We start from the raw sequence: 27,530 nt of genomic DNA on the forward strand, positions 1-27,530 counted from the left end.
TGGTTCAAATTGATTAGATAGTCCACATTAGCCCATTTGCGCCTCAGATGTTTATGTCCACCATCTTGAATTGGGGTGGATAACATCAAACTATGCCATGGGGGCATTCCTGTGTATCCCTACAGCTGTAGCAAGCTGTAGTAAATTTGGTTTGCCCACTTGCACCTCAAATGTTTACATAGCTGCCATCTTGAATTGGGGTGGGTGGCATCAAACTACGCTGTTGAGGTATCACTGTGTTTCTACAACTGTACCGGATTTGGTTCATATTGGTACAGGCATTGCAAAGTTGAAAGTGGGGGTGGGACATACCACACTGACAAACAGAATGCCGGGTGATCTCATAAGCCTACTGGAAAGAAAGCTAAAAATGCTATTTGTGTGGTTTGCATATACAAACCCTTTCCCATGATGGATGTGCAATTAACTGTGTGAAATGGACTTCTGTGGTCTACCATCAGAATGTGGTACAGATCTTTTTTTACAGCTGGGTTTTCTTCATTCAAGGTTTTTGTGAAAGGAAAACAGCTGTTTTAGCATGTAGAAGAGGATTTTTGCATTGTAGCCTTAATTGTAATCTACTTAGGACACCAGTAGAACAATGCTGGTGAAACACATACAAGTTGTGCTGCATGATGATAATGATAATATGCATTATTTTCCTTCTGATGGGGAAAAAAGCTTAATAACACATTCAGCTGGGCTATTGTAATAGGGGTTGTAAATATGGTTGTGAATTAATGTTTTGAATGGCTTGTCCTTCTACAGTTCAGCCATGATCAAGATTAAAAATAGCCTTGTTTTAATCATCATGTTCTTGTTTTAGTTGTTAGTGTAATTCTTTTCAGAAAAGCAAAGCTTGTTTGCAGCTTTAATATTGTGTTGAACTGGTATTCCCTAAAGATTGGGATTATCATTTTTAATTGGAAATTTCAATTAACCAGACTTTGTTTAACCTGGAAGACTCCAAAGACTTCCAAGTTGCTAAAAGGAATAGTAATATCCCTCTCTAGCTAACATCAGGTAGTCTGTGAGTGTGGCCACAAGTAGAAGGAAAGTTAAAGTACTATTCAACTATCTCTGTCAGCTAATGCCACAGTAATTACTCTCCTGAGCTTTCTTGCTGAGGAAATGGCTATTGGCATTTGGCTAAAAAAACCCAGCCACACAACTATAGTATAATACTAAGATTACAGGTATGTATTTGGTCTCTTAACATCTCCAGCATCAGGCTGCTACACAGGCCTATATGTAGAGACGAAAGTTTGAGGCAGTGTACAAATTAGATAGATAAATATAGTAAAGCACATTAATTTTGAAGGGTTTTTTTAATATACTCACTTATTTTTCTTTCATTCATTCATTTGTTTTATATACCACCCTTCCAAAAATACTTACATCACATAAGTGAAGTATTTTATCTGGCTGCAATTAGTTCAGAGCCATATATGAAATTTGCATTTCTTGTTCATATACGTAATAATTCAGGTTCCCCTTGAGACCCTATCTAGATTAACCTGTTGTTCATCTAAGGGCATCTTCTTTCAGCTTGCGTTACAACAGAGTACATTTGTGTACACCTAAATTACAACATATGCCAAATTTGTTAACTGCAAGGGATGAGATGTGGGCCTGAAATAGACAAGAAGTTGTGGGTTTTGACACAATTCCTGTGGGCAAACTCTGTCCCTTACCTCTGCTAATCCTAGCATCTCCATTTTCAAGAAGCTGTGATAGATTCCATAGTTCCAGCCAGCCTCCTTGCCTTTCAATCTCACCCTTCTGTTTGAAGCAGATATGCTGTGTGTACATAAATATTTCATTCCATGCTAAAAATTGTGTCTTTAGGTCTATAGACAAGATTGTGAAACCTTTGGTGCTGTAGTGAAGATGCTGATTGAAAAAGATCCTTCGCTGGAAAAACCCATCCAGTTTTCCTTGAGACAAAACCTGCATGAGATTGGTGAGAGATGTATTGAGGAACTTAAACACTTCATTGCAGAATATGATAGTGCCAGTCAAGAATTTGGAGACTCCTAAAATCAAGTCTGGATTATTAATATGTAAATACTGCTTATTTAAATGTAATGAAAACTAGTGATTTTCCACCAACATCTATATTGCAGAATTTTCTCCTTTCAGATAAACATTTGGAACTTGTTTATGATATGGCAGTTCCTCTGCCAGGGTGACCATTTTAGCTATTCATTTAATTAAAGGCAAAATTGTATTTTGAAGCACTGTTATGGTCATCTTTGTGTTTCAGTACATTCCATTTGACTTTAGAGTGGAAAAAAGACAGTGACTGGATCCAGACTCACATGAGTGGGAACAATTTAAGCACAATTGAATATGCCTAATTACAGAAACATGCCACAATCTGCATATAGACCTGGCAGTCCATATTTAGTTTAGTAGTGTTAATGCTTATTGCAGAAATGGATATGCAATAGTCACTGTGCAAATGTATGTATTTATATGTATGTTTACATGTGTGTAGTCTTTATTTGAAGTTGCATTGCAACTTTGAGTAAACCATTGTTGAAACATTGTAATGGTTTAACCTTGTTTTATTTTAGTGGTAGTGCTTTTTGAAATGACCTGTAATTAAACAAAATTTGTAAATCAGTTTGAGAATTTATATTTCATTGATCAAGATCCTGTACAGTTAGTTAACTTGTCTCTGCCATGAGCAGTATTTGACCCTTTTATTTGTATTTTTAATCCTAGAAGCAGTATAGTGGAAGAAAATGTAGACTATTCTGGAATGTTCATTTTTTCATTTCAATTTCAGTATTTGTAAAAATGTTTCATGTTTGTATAAGAACTCTTTTTAAGGCAACAACTTTTATAAGCAACAAGATAACTATGTAGCTTAGCACTGTAGAAATGCTATTATAGTTATTTTTCCCTGGCTGTGTGTGGCTAAGTAGTAAGGCACCTGGGGGAAGATAAGAGCTATCCTTCTGCCCCCCTCACCTCTGGCCAGGCTCTTTGGGATAAAACCAGACGCAACATTAAAACATGTCTGTCTTCTTCTAAATTGCTAGAGGGGCTCCAATTATTTGCCCTGAGGTAAGTTCACATATAATGGGGAACATCCAAGCTAATATTTGTGTGAACATTCTGTTTGTGCAGGCTGGGGAGAGCGGCAACCTTTGCTTACCCTCTCAAGGTTTTTGGTGGGTGGGGAGAGAAATCATCCTTGTAAAAGCAGAAATATTCCATTTTTGCAAATACTTGTGTGGATACTACCCATTGTATAAGGTACTTATGGAGTGTTGAGCTATATGTGTTAACATGCTTATGCTTCAATGTTCTGTAAACCTGTTTTATAAAACAAAGCAAACAGTCACTGCCGTGTGTAGGTCTGTTTCTCCAAACCATGTTTGGATGATACTAAGAAACAAAACCACCAAAAGCTCCAGTACAGTTTCTCAGTTGTGTATTCATTAAGGTCAAAAGTGGTTAAGATTTTAAGGAAAGCAAGCATAAAGCAATCCTAATTTTACCTAGTGAGCCGGTATTTGTGAATAAGCTCAAATGAAAACTGACAGTAAAAAGGCAAATTCCATAGGGCTTATAAACAAGCCATGATACTGACAGTACTATTTAAAAATGTCAGGTGTGGCTGCATTTAGAATTTGTGAATAGTTGTTTGTGTGACCATATTGCAGAGATATGACACATCCTTTCATTCACCTTTAGACAGTAGGCAGTTTCTAGATTAAATCATGAATAATTTAAGATTGGGTACTGCCCTACATGCCTTGGTTTTTTTGGATGGTACAGTTAAAGACCACACACAAAATCCCATTCTTGGGCAGTTACATACGAGTCCCATATTTTAAGGCTAGGCTTTATACTAGCATCCTGGACCTAGCCATCTTCTCACAAAGGATTTTGTTCTTGAAAGATTAAATCTTATCAGTATTTATTTGAAAATCAGTGAGAAGGAAATCCTACTTGGCAGACAAACTTGTGTACTGGATTTGAAGTAGAAAGGTTTTGTTGGATTTGCCTGTGTGTGTGTGTGCGCACACATGCGCGCGTGTGCATTTACACAGTTTTCTTGACCCATAAATAATTCCTTTAATGTTAAGGATCATAGCTTAAACAGTATTTACATAGCTCCACCATGCATACAGAGCTTTACTGTCAAATATTTAAACATTTCACTACTATAAACTTGTGAACATTTAACAAACTCTTGCCTGACTTAAGCTGATGTTAAACCCTCAAATAAAACTACTTTTGTATTAACAGATGTCTTGCAATTCAGGGATATAAAAAATAAGTCTGTTAAATCTTAACTTTACAATATGTACACTATTTGCACTGTTAAGTTATGAATACAGTTTCAACTAGGAAATAGTACATTATAAATATCAGTTGGATCCAATTGCTGCTCATTCTACATTTGAAACCTGGGATAGCGTTTCAAATAGACAGAATTCTTAAATATGCTTTTGCAACCATTTTTAATATAAGCAGGCCCACTGACAATGCAGTTAACTTCATAAACTGCTGCTTATGCCACATGCCTCAGAAAATACGTTTCCTACTAAATTGATTTTGTCTGAATGGAAATAGCTATATTCTCACTTGGTCAAAATCAAGGGGACTAGTCAAATTGGATGAGTCTTAAACACTAGTTGACCTGCATAGAAGCAAATAATTCTTGGTTAAGCTATAGTGATACAGCTATAGGATATTGCATTGGGGTGCAAAAAAGCCACATTTTGTGTCTTATTTAAATAGGCATCTGACACTATAACACGATGGAGAGGCTGTCATTTTGATTTTTAGCACCATTTTGCAAAAAAACAAACCACACACAAAAATCACTGCCTGAACTTAATTTGTCCAATTGCAGGCATGCCCCCTTAAGACCATATCTATGCAGCATTATAAAATTTATTTTCTATTTGCTCATGTTGTTACAGCCCTCCTAAAACCAGAGCTTTCAGAGGTCATTGCCAACACTATGCATTTTATCATCTTACCAAGTTATTTTGCCATTTATCTATAACACATTTAAACAGTGTAGGCACAGCATTCATAGTTACTAGGCAAGCTTAAGAAATTATACAGTTTTTGCCTTTGTGTGCTTTTCGCTTCTTGGACTTTGTTGCCCTTTGCCCAAACTGAGAACTAGAGAGTTCAGTAGTTGGACTACAAAGATCTGTATAGTAGGGATATCTCACTGAGCGAGGCTGCGGAATTGGCTGTCCTAAGAAGTATCCTTCCTCTTCAGAATCGGAGGACGATGAAGTTGAACACCAAGAGTCTTCCTCCTCACCAAATAATCCAAAAAACTGGTCTCGCTGGTTTTCCATTGCATAGTCAGAAGTAATACGAGTATACTGGCTGTAGGGGTTTGGAGTAAATGCCCGAATTGCATGAGGACTTTTATTTTGAAGTAACGTGTCATAATCCGGAGGAGGAGAATAAAAATGAAGTCTCTCCTTTGGTGAAGATTTTCTTTCTGCAGCTAAGTGCAGTGCATTATCTGACCGAGATTTTCTACTCCGTCTGCGACGATGTTGCTGTCTCTTTCCATGGTCTTCTAACTGATACACACGCCTACGAGTCCGTTCACTCATAGGAGGCTGACGAATGTCAAGGTTCTCATAATTGCCATTATCAATGACATCATCTGAAAACTTAACTTGCTGAGGTCTAGTCTGAGATTTGGACCTTCTGAGCACCGGTATGTGTATTGGCTTTTCTTCTGGCACTGTTTTACTTTGACATAATTCTGAACTTAAACTTTTTAGAGACTCTGTGCTCCTGTGAAGCATAGAGGAATTAAGAGTCCCCATGTTGCTCATTTTCTCACAATCCTCTACTTCCAGCTCTTGATATGTTTGCAAGGAATACAAAGGTGGTCTTGGTTTGACTTCTCCATCCACTGAGGCACCTGAGAAGAATTGTCATGAGATGTTAGTGATTCATGTAAGTGGAATTAAAGCACAAACAACAACAGAAGAAAGGCATAATAAAGTTCTAAGAAACCAATATAACTGAAAGATTTGGTTATAGTGAAAAGACTAAAGCCAAATGACCTCTTACAAACCATAGGAAGAAGTTCTCAACTTTGGTTTTGCATTCTTCTCATTAGTACCATAGGTACTATCATACTCAGCCACAATGGCCAAGTTTGAGAACCCCTGGTTTAAACTGTTCTTCTTTCAGGAACAGCAAGGGGAAGAGGCAACAGCTGTAAACACAATTTCATCCTGTGCATGAAACTGGTTTTCTACTTCTATCCTAAACTGCTAAACTGATTAGCAAGGGAAAGGGGGACCACCAACATGTATCTAAGTCCCACTGAGGTATGATACAGCCTCAAGTTCTTAACATGAAATGGGATGATTCTTGTACGGATTCACTCTGTGCAATGTCTTGCAGAATACCATTAAGGAGTAATTACGGTAGCACAAGAATTAACTGCAAAACCAGACTACACTTATGCTCTGAGTTTACTTAAGATTGAGTTTTCTTCTGTTTCTCTTACCTGTGATATTAGACAAGGCCAGAGAATCCATTGAATCTCGAACACACTGCTCTTGCTGTTTCAGGTCCGACAGACACTCTAGCGAGTCTCCATACCATTGCTTTTGGTCACATTTATATCTAGGTGTGCCATGTTCCATGTCCAGCTCCTGGATCTTCCTGCTACTAGCAGGCCCTGGGTGGCTACCATATGCAGAGTCCCCTAGGCCATCTTGGGACTGTGCCCAATACATATCTGACTGGTATTTCTTGCTTGCTAGGCTTTGACTATTTTTCTTCAACTCTGACCTCCCTTTAATCATGTTCTCAGAAATCCACTGTTCACTTGATCGAATATCTACTTCCACTGGCTGCTGAAAGAGCCCTTTATCACCAAACTTTAGGAGCAGCTGAGTCATATAGTCTTCATGCTCAGCCCACTCTTCTGGATCGTCAGGCATTTCCTGCTCTCCCCTTCCTTTCCAGAGATCTTCATCAACAAAGCTCATTCCTTGCCTTGAAAGGCTTAAATCATCCATTTTCCGGGAAAGCGTATCATCAGCAGTGCTTGAAAAGCCAGGAAATTTGTAGCTCAGGGCCGGGGACAGGAGGAGAGACTGCCTGCACTGGTCTGCTGACCGGCTGCTTTTTCCCATACGGACACTCCTCCTGGAGTCCCTTGAACGGGCAGACTGGAAAGCAGAATCAGAAGAGTCTGAGGCATGAACATCCTCTCCCATACTGCATGACTTGGAGCAATAAATCTGTCCTTGCTTGGGAAGGAAAGGACAGCCAAGTAAGGAAACTTTGCAGTGAGCGCAGGAAAAGCAAGTTTCTGTGGCATGCCAGTGTTGTCCATCATAAGTCATCTGAGCATGATCAACCCCTGTTTAAAAAAAATAAATAGATTTTGTATGTTTGTACTTCATTTTATCTAAAATACATTAATGATTTAGGATTTGTTTTCTTTTAATGAACTGTAAGAACAATCCAAAATCCCTTGTAGGTCACTGATGTCAAGGGGTTATGGCACCTTAAAACTTGTGACAAGCTTTTTGATTACCAGACCCTGCTTCCTCAGATGGACAATTATCCTCACGGTAGGAGTGTGTGTAAGTGTAAATAAATATCTATACACACACTGGCACACCCAGTACACAGAAAAGCATTTAAACAGTGGCTATATCCAGGAGTACTCCTGGTGCAACATGGGCCAGTTCAAGCATGTTCCACCCCCTCCTCCCTACAGAAGCTTTCTTAAAACCTGAGTGGATTGATTTCCCACTGATGTGTCTTCACATATTTCTTAAACAAGAATATAGAGCTGATTACTAAAACATGTTAATTTACAGTTCGGAGCATTTACAACATTTAGGAAAGTATCCTTCATGTAACGTTTTAGATAATTTCATTTTTTACTAATTTAGGAAACCATTTAGAATACCTTTAATGAAATGGATAGTTTTATTCATGACCTGTGGCAAGCTGCCCTGCATCTCCTTGTTGGATTGCTCACACTTGACACACTTTCCTTTTTACCCAGGGAAGACATTTCTTCAAAATATTCCCAGACAGGGAGGCTCTTATGTCCAGAAGCCATGACAGTTTTTCTGTGGCAAGATGTAGGGTAATACAGGAAGCTGTGTACTGAATAATGCCTGCCCTCCGCCCACTGCTTTTATACTTCACTTATATTGTATCTCTGTCTTAACTGATCTTCTGCATTGGCCCATGCCCACCATGAAACCACCACCCTACTATCCAGCCTGTGTCATTACATGTAAAAAACAGGTTTACGAAGCAGAAACTGAAAGGCCAGAAATTCCTCCCCCCACAAAAAAAGAGAAGAAACTGAAATGAATGCCCATATTTGATTGGTAGATAATGGAACGTGCATGAGAGAGAGAGTCATTAAGTCATTTTTTAGAAAACTTTGTGCATGTTTGTGATGAGATCTCATTTTAACCATGTTGAGATTTTTAAAACAAACAAACAAAAAATAGCAATTGGAAATTTGGTGCTTGATTTGTATTTAGCGAAAAGGGAATTTACTAGCAATGGCACCACTCCACTTGTGGTGTCCAGTTTTCTCCCTGTCCCTGAAGATGCCCACACTGCACCCTGTGCTATCGCTGAAAATCCCCCAGCAGCAGCTTTTCAGGAGCTGAGAACTTCAGCAGGGAGTTAGGAAGGTATTTTGTCCCAGGAGAACTCTACATGCCACCTATTAGGGCCAAAAGGCACGTCGCGCACGAGCTTCACGTCTCCCTGACGTGCGCACATCAGGGGGACATGAAGCTTGCGCGCGACATGCGTGTGCGCAAAAGGCTCCGGCAAGCCTTTTGCACTCAAGAGGGAGAAGGGGCGGCAGGGAGGTATCCTGCTGCCCCAATTACTACAAATAATACAAGCGCTGGAGGGGGAAAAGCAGCGGGAGGGGTAAGTAAACCCTCCCCCGCCCTTAAAGGAACCCAACCGAACCGAACCGGCCAGGTCCGGACAGTCTGGAGGCCTTTAGAATGGCCTCCGGACCGGTTCGGACCCATCCCTAAAGGCACTTAATTGGAATAATGATGTATTTGATATTTTTATGCCTGTTCCCCATTTAACTCTGGCCCTCCCTATTTTTCCCCCCAAATAGTTTCAAATTTGTATTTTATTTAACATATTTGTATACAGCCCAAAATGCAAGGCTCTGGGCGGTTTACAACAAAACAGATTATACCTTCTCCTGATGATGTTGACATGGAGAAAAAGATTTGGGTGTCATCAGCATACTGATAGCACCCTTCAGCAAATCTCCTGATGATCTCTCCCAGTGGTTTCATGTAGATGTTATATCAGAGACAATATGGAACGCTGAGGGACACCATACTGAAGTTCAGATTTTGAAGAACAGTCCCCAAGGGTGCCTCCCCCACCCCCAATCCCCTCAGATGCTCCAGAAGGATACTATGGTTGATAGTATTGAAAGCCGCTAAGAGGTCCAAAAAGACCAACAGAATCACACTTCCCCTGTCAATTGCCAGTTGGAGATCATGCATTCGGCTGACCAAGGCAGTCTCTACCCCGTAGCCTACCTGAGAGCTAGTCTGAAATGGGTTTAGATAATCAGTTTCATCCAAGACGGCCTGAAGGTGTGAGGCCACCACACTCTCAATTACCTTGCCCAACCACAGAAGTTTAGAGACAGGCCTATAGTTGCTTAACTCTGAAGGATCAAATGCAGGCTTCTTCAAAAAGAGGTCTAATATTTGCCTCCTTAAGGCAAAGAGGCATCCTACCCTCCCTCAGAGAAGCATGGAGTTGCTTCCACATAGTAAAATGATGTTGCTTCCATGTAGGACTGGCTCCTCAACTCTTTTTGGCAACTACCCCTAAACCTTTAGGCTGGCTATGGGCCCGAACTTTTGCATGTGCGAGAGAGAGAGAGAGAGAGAGAGAGAGATCTGTGTTCATATACTTCCTCTTGTATAGTGACTACTCATCTCATGTAGACAGCAGAATATGGCATCCTGGAAGCTGTACAAATGAATGGCTTCTACACACACACACACACACACACACACACACACACACCACTGAATGCCATACATCTGCTTAACTCAGTGTTCTTCATTGTAAGGCCTGAAGGCCAAGAGGCAGCCCCCAACAACCCTAAGTGCAGCTCCCTGACTATTTGGCATGTGTGAAGCTTCAGCTGCAGCTAAATACTATGCACAGTGTCCCTGGCACCAGGCAGAGATGATCATTCTAACCATGCCATGCTGTGTTTTGACCAGCACCAGAGGACTCCTTTAAGGAAAACAAAGCCCTCTTGATACTCTGCTCCATCTTCAAAGGTTGCACAGAGTCCTGGGAAACGTAGCCCATCCTGGTGCATTCCTTCTATAGCTCTTAAGAGAGGGCTTCATCTCTCTTCCAGAGCCCTCTCTCATTAAGTGCAATATGGTGCAGATTCAGCATATTGCAAAACTCTGAAAAGTTTGAAGCCTAGTGGGAAGAGCAAGAGCAGCTTCAGGAGGTGAGCAATCAACAACATCTAGCCTTCCCCCCCCACTTTAAACTAACAGGAGGAGGGGAGATTTTGAAGGGCTGGTTTCTCTTTAAGGGATAAGTCCTAGTATGTGTGTGTGTGTGTGTGTTATTTGCCAGGGCTAGCCCTGGCAAATAACACACAAAGTCAAAAGAAAGATAGCAGACAGCAGGGAAGAGATTCGGCATATAGGTGTTTATATGCCAATGCCAGAAACCTCCAAGCCAAGATGGGTGAGCTGGAGAGCTTGGTTGCCAACACAGTAATAGATATAGTGGGCATAACAGAAACGTGCTGGAACAGTGAGAAACCCTGGATATAAGCTCAATAGAAAGGACAGGGAGGGGCGCCTTGGAGGTGGAGTAGTACTGTATGTTAAAGGAATAGAATCTAACAAAGTAGAAAACCTAGGTGGACCGGAGTCCCCCGCAGAAACCCTGTGGGTGACAATACAAGGCCTGAAAGGAAATGTGCTATTGGGAACATGCTATCGCCTTCTGGATCAAAATGCTGATAGGGACTGGGAGTTGCAGGAGGAAATCAGGGAGGCTTCAAGGAGAGGCAGAGCAATAATAATGGGTGACTTCAATTACCCACAAATAGACTGGGTAAATTCAGTTTTAATGGGTAAATTTGACAAAGAGGTCAAATTTCTAGATATGCTGAATGACTGTGCCCTAGAACAGTTAGTCTTGGAACCAACCAGAGAGAAGGCGGCCTTGGACTTAATCCTGAGTGGCACCCAGGGCCTGGTGCGGAATGTCAGTGTCGCAGACCATTTAGGGAACAATGACCATAGTGCGATCAAATTCAGCATACATGTGGGGAGAGCATCACCAAAGAAGTCTAACACAGACACTTTGAATTTCAGAAGAGGAAAATTTTCCGAAATGAGTATGGTGAAAATAAAGCTGAAAAGGAAAATCAGGAGAGTCACTTCGCTCCAGAGTGCATGGAGTTTACTCAAAACCACAATACTAGCAGCCCAGTTAGAATGTATACCCAAAAGGAGGCAAGGTACCACTAAATCCAGGAGGATGCCAGCATGGCTCACAGGTAACATCAAGGAAGGCCTAAAAGGGAAGACTTCCTTCCGAAAATGGAAGGCCTGACCAAATAAGGAGAACAGAAAGGATCACAAACTCTGGCAAAAGAAATTCAAGGTGACAATAAGGGAGGCAAAAAGAGAGTTTGAGGAACATTTAGCTAAAAGCATCAAGGGGTATAACAAAAACTTATTTAAATACATCAGAAGCAGGAAACCTGCCAGGGAGGCAGTTGGACCATTAGACAATGAGGGAATGAAAGGGATTATTAAGGAGGATATGGAGGTTGCAGAGAAGCTAAATGAATTCTTTGCGTCCGTCTTCACGGCAGAGGATACTGAGCATATACTTGTTCCTGAAAAAGGCTTTTTGGGGATGGAGGCTAAAGAACTGAGTCAGATAGAGGTGACAAGATATGATGTTCTAAACTGTCTGGAAAAACTGAAAATTAGCAAATCGCCAGGGCCGGATGGCATCCATCCAAAAGTCCTAAAAGAACACAGATGTGAAATTGATGACCTCCTTGCTAAAATATCTATCTATCTATATAATTAATTCTTGTAGACAAGCCGCTTGGGATATGTGGGGATGCATGGCAGAACTCTCGCGAGAATTGCGGCACCACTCATGAGGGTTCCAGGCTTTGGGCGGCTGCCAGCGGGCAAAGCTGCACCGGCGTGAGAAGGCGGCCAGCCAGAGGGGAGTGGGGGTGCGGCAGAACAAGCTGGGCCTGAAGGGGGAGAGAGTCAGGGCAGTTATGGAGGCCAGGATGAATGGGCAAGTAGCAGGTGGGTGGGCTGGATGGCCACAGCTGCCAGGTGAGTGGATGGGGGTGGACACAAAAGGGCAAGCGGCAAGTGGGGGACGACGGGCAAGCGAAGTCTCCGGATGGGAGGCCAAAGGCTGAGTGCACTACCATACAGATGCTCTGCGCGGGGTCAGCTAGTATAATTTATCCCTGCAATCACACTCTGTACCGGAAGACTGGAAAGTAGCAAATGTAACACTGATTTTCAAAAAGGGATCCAGGGGCAATCCGGGAAATTACAGGCTGGTTAGCTTAACGTCCGTTCCAGACAAATTGATGGAAAGCATCCTCAAAGATAAAATTGTAAAGCACATAGAACAACAGGCCCTACTGGGAGAGAACCAGCATGGCTTCTGCAAAGGTAAATCTTGCCTCACAAACCTTTTGGAGTTCTTTGAGAGTGTCAACAAGTGTGTGGATCAAGGTGATCCAGCTGACATAGTATACCTAGACTTCCAAAAAAACTTTTGACAAAGTTCCTCATCAAAGACTCCTGAGAAAACTTAGCAGTCATGGAATAAGGGGACAAGTACATGTGTGGATTGCTAACTGGTTGAAGGACAGGAAACAGAGGGTAGGTATAAATGGAGAGTACTGTGTACAATTCTGGTCACCACATCTAAAAAAGGATATTGTAGAACTGGAAAAGGTGCAGAAGAGGGCAACCAAGATGATCAGGGGCCTAGAGCACCTTTCTTATGAGGCAGGGCTACAACACCTGGGGCTATTTGGTTTAGAAAAAAGATGACTACGGGGAGACATGATATAGGTCTATAAAACCATGCATTGTGTGGAGAAAGTGAATAAAGAGAGATTCTTCTCCTTCTCACATAACACTAGAACCAGGGGTCATCCCATGAAATTGATTGCTGGGAAATTTAGGATCAGCAAATGGAAGTATTTTTTCACACAATGCATAATCCACTTGTGGAATTCTCTGCCACAGGATGTGGTGACAGCCAACAACCTGGATGACTTTAAGAGGGGTTTGGATAACTTCATGGAGGAGAGGTCTATCAGTGGCTACTAGTCGGAGGGCTATAGGCCACCTCCAGCCTCAATGGCAGGATGCATTTGAGTACCAGTTGCAGGGGAGTAACAGCAGGAGAAAGGGTATGCCCTCAACTCCTGCCTGTAGGCTTCCAGTGGCATCTGGTGTGCCACTGTGTGAAACAGGATGCTGGACTAGATGGGCCTTGGGCCTGATCCAGCAGTTCTTATGTTCTTAAAACTGCTCTCAGGTTGTAGGTTCTTTGCCAAAGTGGACTCCTGATCGAAAAATAGTGATCACTGGCTTGTGGACTAATATCTACAAACATTCATGCCACAATAAAGCAGCAAACCAGATAAATTGTTCTAGACACTGGAAGATGTGCAGGTGATGGAATGTTGCATGTTTCTCTCTCACACACCTGCTTAAGTAGACTCTCACCCACAGACATTTATGCCACAATAAAACAGCAGAATAAAACACTAATAGTTGCTATTTTCATACCGTCAATAAAATGTAATATGGCAGTATAAAGACTAGCTAGTTCCTGGAATTAGTCACTGGTGGCAATAAGTTTGTTTGGTTGATTACATGCTATATGTATTTTTGGCTCTGTAGCAAACAGTATTGATTATAGTGGAGTATTCCGTGTTAGACAATCTTGCTATATATGAAACTAAAATTGTGTGTTATCTTGAGCTTGTAGACTAGTTGGCAGTATAAGCACTCTTTAAAATTCAGAATTTACCTATGTGTTCCCCACAAGTCTCACAATATTCTGCATAGAGACTCTCAAAACAGCCACAACAGAATGGGCGTCCATCCTTCATAATGTATCTTTGTCCACCAAGGATGGTTTCACACTCGAGGCAACAAAAATGCTTCATGTGCCAATGGCGGCCTTCTGCTTCTGTGCATTCATCAGCAAAAATAATCTAAAGGGGAGAGGAAAAAATTAAGCAAAACTTCAAGCTACAAGTGCCAGCTACTGCATTTAAGCGGAAAGTAGTCTTGCAAGGTAACCTATTTGTTCAGTTTACTAAAGCTATGAAGCTGCTCTATTCGAAGTCAGGCCATTGGTCCACCGAGCTCACTTTTGTCTGCATTGAGAGCAGTGGCTCTCTAGGAATTCATTCAGAGGTATCCCAGCACCAACTGGAGATGCCAGAAACAGCATGGATTTCTTCCATGCAAAGCATGTGCTCTCCCACCAAGATGCAGCCCCTCCCCTGTGGTAGAGAACATAGGAGGCTGCCTTCTTCCAAGTCAGACCATTGGTCCTTCTAGTTCAGTACTGTCTACACAGACTGACAGCAGCTTCTCCAAAGTTACAAGCAGGAGTCTCTCTCAGCCCTATCTGGTGATGTCAGGGAGAGAACTTGGAACCTTCTGCAAACATGCAGGTGCTCTTCCCTGAGCAGCCCCATCCCCTAAGGGAAATATCTTACAGTGCTCCCATCTCCCATTCAAATGCAAACCAGGGCAAGCCCTCTCTTAGCCAAGGGGACAATTCATACTTTCTACCACAAGACCAGCTCTCCTTCCAGTGTTCAATCTAATTCTTACCATCAGTGAGAGAAGAGAGTTTTGTTCTGGGCACACGTAAGTCCCTCCCCCCCCCCCCCCCGCTCTCTCTCACACACACATATAGATATACCAGGAAATAATTTTTTACCTCCCCCCACCAACACACATCGTCTTCCACACACACGGTCCCGCTCGCTACACTGCTTTCCTTCCCAAGTTGGGGCCCAATCTTGCTCTTTAAGTTCTCCAGTCCTCCCTGTGCCACCTCCTCTGCAGCTGCTGCTCCCGAGTCTGCCCTTTTGCTGCCACCGGCTGCTGCTCCTGTCCTGAGTCACCCCCGCTCCCCTTCCCAATTGCCATGTGGGCTTTTGCCACAGCAAGTTCAGGGGAATAACTCCTCTTTGGTCCTCTGCTGAAAATGCACCCCCCACCAGTGTTCTCTCTAATTTTTTTCCATCTGTCTGCAGAATGAGTTTTTTTTTCTGGGGGGCAGTATCAAGACAGTGTATGCCACATGCATTCAGAGTGGGACCTTTCTGGTTCAACCTGAGCGGGATCCAAAATTAACTGAGCGGACATAAAAAAACATGCGTATGCCTTAGAGGGAACACCCCCCACCCAAATGTTTTTAGAAGAGAAAGCAAGCCGATCAGGGCCCTGCTATATGTGGGCTCTGACATTGCAGAGGAGAGAGGTATTCCCCCAATCTTGCCACGGGGGGGGGGGCTCGAGATGGGAGCAGCAGCCACAGAGGCAGGGGAGTAGTGGTGGAGGGAGCAGTGGCAGCAGCAAGAGGGCAGACTCCGGAGCAGCAGTTGTGGAAGAAGCGCCACTGGGAAGACCGGGCAAAGGAATATTTGTGGCAGTAAAAGAGCAGAGGGGGGACACTTCCCAGCAGCAGCGAGTATGAGACTGAAGTGAGCAGCTGTTTGTGATTGCTGCGTGGTGGCAGGGGGTTGCACTTTGTGCACATGCACGCAGCTCAGAGGGAAGAGTGTCTCCTTCCATATCATACAGACCATTCTATAATTGTATTAGTTAATGGGGCTCTTCTTACAATCACTTAGAAGAGCTGCTCAGTGGTCTGTGGGGAGAGCGGGTTTCCCAGTGGCAGCTTGCCCAGTAGCTCTAGGGGTTGGGTGCAGGGAAGCACCGCCGTGAGGCACCCCACCCCACCCCCCATAGCCCAAATAATGCACCGCACGAGTACATGGTGCTTTACTGAGATACCCCCTCCCACTCCCGAGTGAGACACACAATTTAAAAAACAAGGGTGAGGGAATGCTCACTCCCTTAACCTTGTTTAACTAGGAGGCTTTACAGGGGGGTTTGCTGCCATGTAGCCACCAGGATTGATCTCGATCCCGGTGGTTCACACGAGCGTGCAAAACCCGGCTGGGCTCCCTTAGCCTGGTTTTGCACGCTCTTGTGAATAGCCTCAATGTGTGAGAAGTCACGTGTCTTCAGGAACTTAGCTGCCTATCTGAACAAGGAACACAAAATTCATTTCCATCTCTAGCTTAAATATTCTGGAAAGCAAGACTAATACCTCATCACATGCTGAACAACGTGGCTTGAGTAATTCAGCATGGTGTCTACCACAATGAATTTTTCCATCTTGATAGAAATAGATTAAATCAACAAGAAGTTCGTTGCATGTAGAACACACAAAACAGGATGGGTGCCAGCACACACCAGGCCCAGCTCTTGAGGCAAACACTGCAACTTCACCTCCATTTATCTTTGTACCACACTGAAAACAAAAAGTTCAGAATGGGTTATATTAAACAAATAGATATATATCCTCTTTTACACAGTCAAATTCAAGCCCTATTACCCCACTACCTTGCTTTTCTATATTTTTCAATATATACAATATTCCTGGCTCAATATTTTAGAAAAGATTTCCATACTCTTTAAGAAAGCATGGTATTTAATAAATGTAGGCAGGTAGATATTATTTTACTATTTCCCATTTAAACAGTTGAGTGTCATACTTCTTACGTAAATGTTTCTATTAATTATGAGTCACCCCCTCCCCTACAAGCTTTAGACTGCCAACTTTTGTTCTAATGTAGTTCTCAATACCCTGGATGATTTAGTTAAGCATTACACAGTTCCAATATTAATTCCCTTCGGCTCATAAGAGTCTTACCTGTTCACAAAGTGCATGAATTACTGCCCTCGAGAGTAATTTGACTGTGCCACGTCCCAGTGCCTCCTTCTTACGTTGCGAGCTAAATATCTGAAGTTCCTTTTTCTCTTCTTCACTTAAAGATTGGCAATATCTCACCTTCAGTGAAACAGAATACCAACTTTATAAGTTATGCTATTATCAGAACGAACACACACACACACACACACACAGAGCGGGTGCACAAAGTTCTCCTTTGGATTCTTGCATTGCTTTTTGTGACCTCTATGCATTAACTTTTACAAATTACAGATTAAGATTAACACATTTTAAGCACACAGTTCCTGGAGCACATTCCCTATGAGGCTACACTACAGCACCTGAGGCTCTTTACTTTGGAAAAGAGACGATTAAGGGGAGACATGATTGAGGTGTATAAAATTATGCATCAAGTGGAGAGAATGGACAGAGAGAAATTTCTCTCTCTCTCTCTCTCTCTCTCTCTCTCTCTCACACACACACACACACACACACACACACACCACTAGAACCAGGGGTTATCCCATAAAACTGAAGGTCAGGAAATTTAGGACCATCAAGAGGAAGTACTTTTTCTCACAGCGCATAACTAATCTATGGAATTCTTTGCCATGGGATGTGGTGATAGCCACCAGCTTGGATGGCTTTTAAAAGGGGCTTAGACAAATTCATGGAGGACAGGTATATCAATGGCTACTATCACCACAGTCTGGTGGCTTGGACCACCTCCAGCCTCAGGGCCATGATGCCTCTGAATACCAGTTGCAGGGGAGCAACACCTCTTGCCTGTGGGCTCTCCAGAAGCATCTGGTGGGCCACTGTGTGAAACAGGATGCTGGACTGGATAGGCCTTGCGCCTGATCCAGCAGGGCTGTTCTTAAGTTCCAAGTTTTAAAAGATAAATTTGAACAAGTATGGACATGCAAAAATGTTGCAATATATATCTGGTGTGCATGTGTTACTTACTACTGTGGCTGTCCATGGTAAAAAAAACAGGAGTAAGCAACAAAGACAGGAGTCCCTATTCTTAACTTGGATCTTACTTCATATGCAAATGCTATTTTTTCTGATTTCTGGGTAACTGCATGTGTGCGTGGGGTCTTTGGCACTGATGCTCAATCTCAGCTCCTAGTCCTAATGTATTGAGAGTTAATGGCTGATGAGGAGTCAGTTTAATGTTTTCATCAATATTTTCTGAGGTTGTAGATATGGAAAGTGATCATGGTATAGGTTATATCTATACAATACTAAATTATTGTACAGTTAGCACAATAGCTTTAGTATGCACACCATGAAGACAGGCCAGATAGTGCTAGACCCAAACTCTGACAGTAGTTCCTAGGGAAGAAAGATTACAGACCCAACCGCTGTAGACCAAACTCAATTTCTCGCAAGTTTACACTGAACTTTTGTATTATCAGATGCTGTAAGTCAAATGTTTTCCAGAGGCAGATAAGAAGAAAGCACTTGTGCAGCTTGTGGTACAATCTAGACCCTCCCCCGCAAAAAAAACCCCACCACCACTAGAGGCTTACTTTACTCTTACACCTAAAAGCGTTTGGTTTCAAAGTGTAAGGATAAATGTTATCTGCCTCAGAGAAGCCCATCCCTTGTGGTATGTTTCGGTGGCCTACATGTTACACAACCTAATGTGGGTGGTGCCAATTGACCAATATTATTGTGGGCTCCTAGCAAAGTGCCAGCAGTATTGCACTTCTGTGCATGAGCACAAATACTCAACAGCATGCCCACATTCCAAACACACTAGATCGAAAATGTGTTGCTTGATCAGCAGCAAAAGTACAAGACTGCCAGCAATTCACTAGGATCAGCACTGCCCATGTTAGGCTGCATAATGTGCGGGCCAATATTCTTAGTCCACCTCCTCCTCAGAGTGCACATAATTCTGCTGTGACTGTGGATCAAATACACCTGAGGCAGAAATGCTACCAAACTGCCCCCTCTAACAGAAGCGGATAGGCCAGATCAGGGAATCATACCGATGCAGTGGAGGCAGATTCTTCTGTCTGGGTACATTGAAGTACAAGAAAAATATTTTTAAAATAGTTTCTTGCAACACACTAGCAGTTTTATTGTAACCTAAGAGTTTGGGAATTATTGTCATAATTTGAAAAATCATGGGCTTAGGAAAATAAGAAGCTGCCATATATTGTGTCAGACCATAGGTCCATCTAATTCAGTATTGTCTTCACAGACTGGCAGCGGCTTCTCCAAGGTTGCAGGCAGGAATCTCTCTCAGCCCTATCTTGGAGAAGCCATGGAAGAGGAAACTTGAAACCTTCTGCTCTTCCCAGAGCAGCTTCATCCCCTGGGGGGAATATCTTGCAGTACTTACACATCAAGTCTCCCATTCATACACAACCAGAGCAGACCCTGCTTAGATATGGGGACAAGTCATGCTTGCTACCACAAGACCAGCTCTCCTCTCCTTGGGCTTGTTGTATACACCAAGAAGTTAGGCTCTCTGCCCAGACTCAGCAGGGCAAAGAATGCATGATGATATCTACCTCATTATCATGGGGTGGTAGCTGATACAGAAGCTGTTTAATTCGATGTTTCTCTCCAGGACTGTTAACATAAGGGACCTTCTCCTCTGACAAACAAGCAAAGTACAGCTGCACCTGAATTGAAGACCAGAAATACACATAACAAGTCATATATCCTTTGTTAATAATCCTTCATCTACCACTTTATCTTAGAATTTGTTTACAAAGGAAATTAAATTGTCAACTGCAGATCTATGGCAAAGTCTGCATTCTTAAAAGGATGCTCAAATGAGTTGACACAGCAGAACTGGATTGAGAGATAGCTAGCACCTAGTTGTTGAACTGCTCTTCAGGAATGCAATTTGCAGTGACAATTAGGAGAGTCATAAACTATGCACATCTAACTTCTATCGCCTTCAGGGACAGTCAGCAAGTCTGTTAAAATTCCACATTTCTTTCTGCATTTCATCACAATGTGTGAAGCTGTCCAGAAAACTGTTAAATCAATAAGCATGATTTGCTCTCTGAATTGTATATCATGTCTTGCTGACCAGGTTCATTGTTCCAATGTGAAAGTAGGAACTTTTGGATGACTGTATCATCTTGTGAAAAGGTTAGAACTATATCTCCAAATGATGCAAGTAGAAATTCACTACCTTTTTTTTTTACCCTCCCCCTCCAAATTATGCTTCAAATGAAACTTGCTTTTAGACCAGCCTATTTAAATTGTACTGGGCAAGTTTTAAAAACAAGGACAACCCCAATACAGCACAAATTTCTTTGAACTAGCAACAGATTGACTGTTTTCTGCTGTTTCCAGCTTGCTTCAAGGCCTAAAATAAGCTATTGGCAAACATGCTGCTTTTGACTGGACAAAAGAGATGCTTCTATTCCAAGCTGCTTTTTATATCTAAAAGGGATATTTCCTATTGTGCTACATTGGCTCACGAGACAGTATTTCATGCTTACTAGTGCACAGATTAAACTAATAGTGTAATCTATAGTTAAAAATATTTAGGAGCTCGAAGTTTACTATGCTTTCTAAAACAAATAATGAGAACAGAATGATCATACAGACACTAGAAAATATATTTGACTAAAAAGAAAAAGACCCCAGAGTTGATTATTAATTGTTCTTTAGTGGGCCAGAAAACAGAAGTTCTATTGATTTAAAAGTTTCTTTTAACAAGGTCAACAGAGACTCAGAATAACTGGCTCCAAATCTTGAAAAATATGTTATTGGTTCTTACCTGTTCAAGTCTAAGACCTGGAGGGACCCAGGCATATTCTTCCAAGGCACAGCCAGAGTCATCATCAGATGTTGAGCTTCTCTGGAAGCCAAATGTAAGACTGCCAACTTTTGGCTCCATTTCCAAAAGGTACACGTCAGTGTGGAATTGTCAATTATTCAATTGTGGTTCATCAATTAGGAGTTCTGAAAGAAGAGTTTCAAATTTCATGTACAATAAAAAGTATGATTTTTATTTTTAAAGTAAAGATATACGAATATGATTTTCAACTATTTTCAACTAAACGCTTTTCAACTAAAGTTCCCAAAATGGTTTACATAGATATAAATAAATGAATGAATGAAGATATATCGCTCTATTAACAATACAGGGATTAAGAAAAGAACTTGCTTCTCAAACACTAATGTTATTAAATATTAGAAATGGAGTGTGATTAAAGACTTAAAGACCAGTTAGAGACCCCTACTAACTGGGGAAAAAGGCACCTTTTTGACGTGGTGATTCTCTTTATTTAGCAGGGGGAGAGTAACTGCCCTATCCACCCGCAGCACAGTACTTCCAGTGACTGTTGCTGGTGTCTCTTATGTTTCTTTTTAGATTGTGAACCCTTTGGGGACAGGGAGCCATATTATTTCTCTATGTAAACAGCTTTGGAAACCTTTGTTGAAAAGCAATATATAAATATTTTTTGTTGTTAACACACAAAAGCAACAAACAAGATCTTCAAACGAAACAAAAATATGATGGGGGGGAAAGAGGCTTATATAACTATATTACCATGAATATACAAACATAAGAAAAGACTGTATGGGAGATATCAAAGAATTTCTATTTAGTTGTTCCAAAACTTTTGATTTCTGTGTGTGAACTCAGAACTGTTGGTTCAGGAAAACAGCAACTATTTGGTTATAGTTCAGGAAAATTGCATATTGGTTCAGGAAAACAGCAACTGTGATTGATATTTCTTCTAGAACAAATTACTTGGCTATGCTAATCCTACTAGCATCAGGACCTTAAGTGGTGCAGCGGGGAAATGCTTGACTAATAACCAGAAGGTTTCCGGTTTGAATCACTATTGGTATGTTTCCTAGAGACTATGGAAAACTCCTATATCTGGCAGCAGCGATACAGAAAGATGCTGAAAGGCATAATCTCTTACGGCACGGGAGAAGGCAATAGTAAACCCCTCCTGTATTCTACCAAAGTTATTCAGTAATCCTGCTCTTACTAGCAGAGTTCTATAAAAGTCACTTCTAGATGGACCGGATGGGATGAAAGGCCAAGACTGATAGTTGTGGCAAAAAGAATTAGTCAAGTGGGTTAGTGGCTGTCATCCTCTAAATCTCACTGATTTCCAAAGAACATGCTTCATAAAGAGCCTAAACTTACTCTGTTAAATTATGTACTTTTGTATCTTTAAAGAGCTCCAATGGATTCCTCCGAGAGCAAGATACACTTCTTATAATATGTAAATTGCTATAAAAGATGAGACATTCAGTTCTCTCTCTCTCCCCATTTAACTCCCAACAATGGAATTACAGCCAAAGAAGATATATTAATTAAGTCTGAAAAGTACATGTATGTATGAATGAGAGAAATTTACATGTTTAATCTCCCATGTATAACAGTCCTGCATGTAGAAAAGGCTATGCTAGAACCTTTTTGCTTGATCTGCTAGCTCTTCATAGGCAGAGTGCTTCTCACATCAAAAGCATTAAAATAGGACTAACTGGGCCGGGCACAGAGCATCTGCGCCTCTAGTTCTCTCCCCCTGCCCCTGCTCTCTTTCCCCACCTGCCCACCCACTTTCTTTCCCTGCCCGCCACCATTTTGTTTCCCGCAAGCCTGTCCACCAGCACCGCAACTTTCCTCTGTTGCTGCTGGCAGCTCACTTGCAAACTGAGAGCTGCTACACATGGGATTAGCAACAGGTACGCCTTAGAGAGAGAGAGGGAGGGAGAAAGGGAGAGATACTCTGCCTGCAAGAACTTTGTATTGCAATATCAAGTGACGACACATGCTGCAGTAAGATCACCAAGGACACATTCAGGCAGTAATCACCAGGCAACTGTCAGATTCCAACATTAACTGGGACTCGCTAGTTACTTGTTCATAGCATCAGCTGCAACCAGCTTCCTCAAGCAAAAACTGCCTCAGCTAGAGTGGAGAGTGCGCCTGGTGATAGAACAGAATAGTCACAGCCCATTAATCATGCTGGATCAGTTTTAAAATGGGTTACTTGCAACCCAGTTTCCTAGTTTCAAGTATAGTGCATTTCCAGGATTAATGTGTATCATCACTAATACAGGTGTCAATGTGTAAACAGAGTCACTATTTAACTTGAAAGTGCCTTGATATATCCCCATATATCAAGGCACTTTCAAGTTAAAACTGTAGCAAAGATATATATAGAAATGATTTCAAAATGTCTCATATTGAATTTGGTTTAACACAATTAAACCAACTTCTATATAATTTCCTAGGCAATGAACACTTTGGACAGCACGTACAGGTCAAAACTAAATATCACAGTTAACAAAAACTTCATTTGTTAGCCACCCCATAATAAATTGTTCTCTGGCCGGCTTACAACAGAGCATTAAAATATCAAACACATAACGCATTAAATCACAACAGGCCAAAAAAAGGGGATGAGATACAAAAGACAATAAAAGCAATTTAAACACATTTTTTAAAGTCAGTTTTAAAAATCAATTTTAAAAAATCAAAATTTAACTCTATCCCTCAGAGTTAGCTAAATTACAGGACCATTTCCAATCTTCCATGGCTGGGCAAGGCGACTGAGTGGGTGGTGGCCTCTCAGCTCCAGGCAGTTTTGGATGATGCAGATTATCTAAACGACTTTCAAACCAACTCATGTGGGCTATGGGGAGACTACCTTGGTCGGCCTGATGTATAATCTCCAATTGGCTATCGACAGAGTGTGACTCTGCTGATCCTTTTGGATCTCTCTGTGGCTTTTGATACCATTAACCATGGTATCCTTCAGGACCACCTGAGGGAGATGGGATTGGGTGATACTGTTTTCCAGTGGTTATGTCCTACTTCTCTGGTAGATTCTGGATGGTATCGCTTGGAGACTGCCGTTCTGCTAAGTGAGAACTAACATTTGGAGTTCCACAAGAATCCAATGCTCTTTAAAATCTACATGAAACTGCTGGGATTGATAATCAGGAAGTTGGTACAAGGCATTATCAATATGCTGATGACACCCAGATCTACTTCTCCATGTCAACCTCATCAGGAAATGGCATATCTTCCCTAAACGCTTGCCTGGAAGTGGTAGTGAGCTGGATGAGGGATAACAAACTGAAGTTGAATTCAAATAAGACAGAGGTACTGACTCTGGTGGGTACCCTAGAGACAGTTTGGGTCTGCCTGTTCTGGATGGCAGATTTCACACTCCCCCTGAAAGATCAGGTACGTAGCTTGGGACTGCTCCTGGATCCAAAACTCACCCTGGTCTACCAGATTGAGCCAGTGGCCAGGAGCGCTTTCTATCAGCTTCAGCCGATACATCAGCTACGTCTATTTCTGGAGGTAAATGACCTTAACACAGTGGTACATGTGCTGGTAACCTCCGGGCTTGATTACTGTAATGCACTCTATGTGGGTCTGCCTTTATACATAGTCCAGAAACTACAACTTTTGCAGAATGCGGCAGCCAGGTTGGTCTCTGGGACAACCCAAAGGGACCACACAACACTGATTTTCAAAGAACTGCACTGGTTGCCGATATGTTTTTGTGCAAAATACAAAGTACTGGTTATTACCTATCAGGGTGGATTTGATTTAAATCAAACTGATTTAAATCACGATTTAAATCACTAGCAGGGTGGATAAAAATCAAAAAAATCCGATTTAAATAAAAAAATCAGATTTTTTGGATTTAAATTGGATTTTTTTTTATTTAAATTGGATTTTTTTGATTTAAATAGGATTTTTTTTAATTTTTATCCACTCTGCTAGTGATTTAAATCGTGATTTAAATCAGTTTGATTTAAATCAGATCCACCCTGTTACCTATAAAGTCCTTAATGACTTGGGTTCAGGTTTTTAAAGAGAGTGTCATGAACTCTGCCATCTATTACGATCTTCTGGTGAGGTCTGGTTACAGTTGCCACCAGTTTGTTTGGTGGCGACTTGGGACTGGGCTTTGGAATATACTCCCTGTTAAAATAAAAGCATCCCCTTCTCTGTTTTCAGGAAGACCATCAAGACACACATTCCCGCAAGCTTTTAAATGCAATTAATTTTAATAATTTGTTTTAACGCCTTGTTTGGTGAGATTGTTTTAATTGGGTTTTGAGGATTTTAGATCTTTTTTACTTTTTTAATATTAAATTTTGTACACTGCCTAGAGATGTACATATCAGGCAGTATAGAAATATGATAAATACATAAAATAAGAGGCCTGAGTGAACAAAAGGGCATCTAAAAGAACAAAGTGATGAAGCCAGGCAAGGCTCACTGGGAAGGCTATTCCATAAACAGAGTGCAACCACCGGAAAGGCCCTCCCCAAGTAGCCAACCACCTCACCTCATTTGGCAGGGGCACTCGGAGCAGGGCCTCCAAGTTTGCCAAGACTAAATTTTGCCCACGCAAATATCCCCAAGTTGCTATCTTACCTTCACCCCCTCCTTTTTTCCCTTTTGTTTTCTAGCTGAACTTCCTGTCCTTTCTATTCTATCCGATAGTTGTTTGCAGTAGATGGAAGATCTTACAATCAAAGGGACTCTCCTCTTCATGTTAGAAGGGGATAAATGCTAAACTAATAGTTGGTGCTATAAGCTCTGACCATTCATATCTGTCCCTTCTCCTTGAATGAAAAAGGGAGGATGATATCATGCCTATGTGCGGCTAATGAGTGTTGTAAGATTAAATCTTAATCAGCAAATTTGCTAGTCCTAATTTCTTAATACTTAGAAAAAACTGGTTAGCTTCATGAAGCAACAGCTTCTAGAACAGGACGATATTCACTATAATGAACTAATCTAAATCTGCATTTCTAAACTTTATTTGGTTACAGTGGCAAGCTTCAATCATTATGGAGTTTAACACATTACATGTGTGTTGTACTAGGAATTTGACCTGAGTTCAAATTCCCATTCAACCATGAAACTCATTGGGGTGACTCTGGGCCAGTCACATGTCTCTCAGTTTAACATACCTCACAGGATTGTTGTGAGGATAAACAAACCATGTACATTGCTCAGGCTCCTGAGGAAGAACAGGATAAAAATGTAAAAAACAAACAAAATATTTTGGAGTAAAAATCCATTTTTAAAAGATCACATTGAATGTGAATACAGAATTTAATACTGCAAAATGACTAGTACTAACAAATTGTACATTAAAGTTAAGCCTAACAATAAAATGGTAAAAGTGTTTTATTTGAGAAAGCATTGAGATTAGGGATATGGATGACATGAACAGGAACACTGGGCATTATTCAAGGTGTCTTCCTGGACAAGAAATGAATCCTCTGCTCATGGAAAGGATCTTGCTCTGAGCATTATGTGAACAAAAATGAAACTAAATCCAAAAAATGTTCTGCTTGTACAACAGTTTATGAAACTTCCTGCACAAGCAGGAACACAGAAATGCAATATAAGTTATTCTAGAACTGTGTAGACTCTTAAGGTGTTACGGAATAGTAATACTGTTTATTTTCTTTTTGCAATATTTTCCATTGACAGTTCTTTAGATCAAAGTGTGTTTTAGTAATTTAAAAATATTCTGAGTATTTCTCTTGACTAGGAAGCTGAACTGTTCTGTGAGTAATCAAGTTAATCTACGTTTCTTTACTGAATTTCCAGACACATTGTGTGAGGAAGTTTTGCCCAGAGTTGTGCAGCTAGATTAAAACTGTCCAAGAATAAAAGACTGAACTTGCTAAGCTACTGTACCTGTCTGTAAATTGCTTTTTACAATTTGCATTTTTAATGTAACATATTTAAGAGAAAATAAAATTTAAGTCACTAAACTTTCCTGAGTGTTTCCTCTGCTATACTGGAGAGTAGCAGAATGACATATTTTATGGAGTTGCTTTATTAAAAGGACTTTCTGTGTTCCACTGTGTTCAATATCCTGATAAGCTTCATCTTCAGCTTGCTCATCATGACCAGTTTCACACGTGTACATCAAGTCATGGTTAGATATGCCAAACATTTCCAGCGAGTGGAGATATGCAATGTGTTCATCCAGCTTCAGATCAGACTTGAATGCACACATTCCAAGTCTTGTTTCTGCATTGACAGTTACAGTACTTAATATCTATCCTACTCTTTAATATAGAAATTCATTTATACAAATTTAGAAATTAATATTTCATCCATGTAAGAATTCAAAGTATAAGTGGTTAATTACATGCACAAATTCAAAGCTATGTTTTATGCTTGGACTAATTTCTCATTATAGCTACACCATGCTAAACAGCTTCAGATATTGTTATTATGAATAATAGAAGACATTACTCCTGCTTCCTCCTGCATTATGCTGACTGAGAAAAAGTGACCTGAGTCTCAGCCTCTTTATAAGTGCTGACTAACTAGTAAAGCTTACAAAGAGATTCCTTTCACTGGTGAATGGACAATTATTAACCATGTAATTGGATTAAACACTAATGTGATTAAGATATACATCAGTGTGCATGTCACCCATTGTCATTTA

At 41.1% G+C, this 27,530-nt stretch overlaps 2 protein-coding genes across 25 annotated transcripts in view; one reads left to right on the forward strand and one right to left on the reverse strand.

Moving 5' to 3' along the window:
- PPHLN1 (periphilin 1) overlaps window positions 1–4,263 on the forward strand; it is a 116,027-nt gene extending 111,764 nt beyond the window's left edge. For all 17 annotated transcript variants that reach the window (XM_053252700.1, XM_053252702.1, XM_053252705.1 and 14 more), the window contains one exon: window positions 1,849–4,263. In XM_053252700.1, the coding sequence (XP_053108675.1) occupies window positions 1,849–2,040 (192 nt within the window). In that variant the 3' untranslated portion in view covers window positions 2,041–4,263. The remainder of the gene's footprint in view (window positions 1–1,848) is intronic.
- The window catches only part of PRICKLE1 (prickle planar cell polarity protein 1), a 100,985-nt gene continuing 77,532 nt past the window's right edge, over window positions 4,078–27,530 (reverse strand). For all 8 annotated transcript variants that reach the window (XM_053252691.1, XM_053252692.1, XM_053252687.1 and 5 more), the window contains 7 exons: window positions 20,837–21,021; window positions 19,608–19,721; window positions 17,062–17,199; window positions 16,456–16,659; window positions 14,128–14,314; window positions 6,521–7,384; window positions 4,078–5,923 (listed from right to left, as the gene is read on the reverse strand). In XM_053252691.1, coding sequence (XP_053108666.1) covers window positions 5,079–5,923; window positions 6,521–7,384; window positions 14,128–14,314; window positions 16,456–16,659; window positions 17,062–17,199; window positions 19,608–19,721; window positions 20,837–20,956 — 2,472 coding nt within the window. In that variant the 5' untranslated portion in view covers window positions 20,957–21,021 and the 3' untranslated portion in view covers window positions 4,078–5,078. The remainder of the gene's footprint in view (window positions 5,924–6,520; window positions 7,385–14,127; window positions 14,315–16,455; window positions 16,660–17,061; window positions 17,200–19,607; window positions 19,722–20,836; window positions 21,022–27,530) is intronic.

The sequence above is a fragment of the Hemicordylus capensis genome, chromosome 5, assembly GCF_027244095.1.
Source record: "Hemicordylus capensis ecotype Gifberg chromosome 5, rHemCap1.1.pri, whole genome shotgun sequence".
NCBI lineage: Eukaryota > Metazoa > Chordata > Lepidosauria > Squamata > Cordylidae > Hemicordylus > Hemicordylus capensis.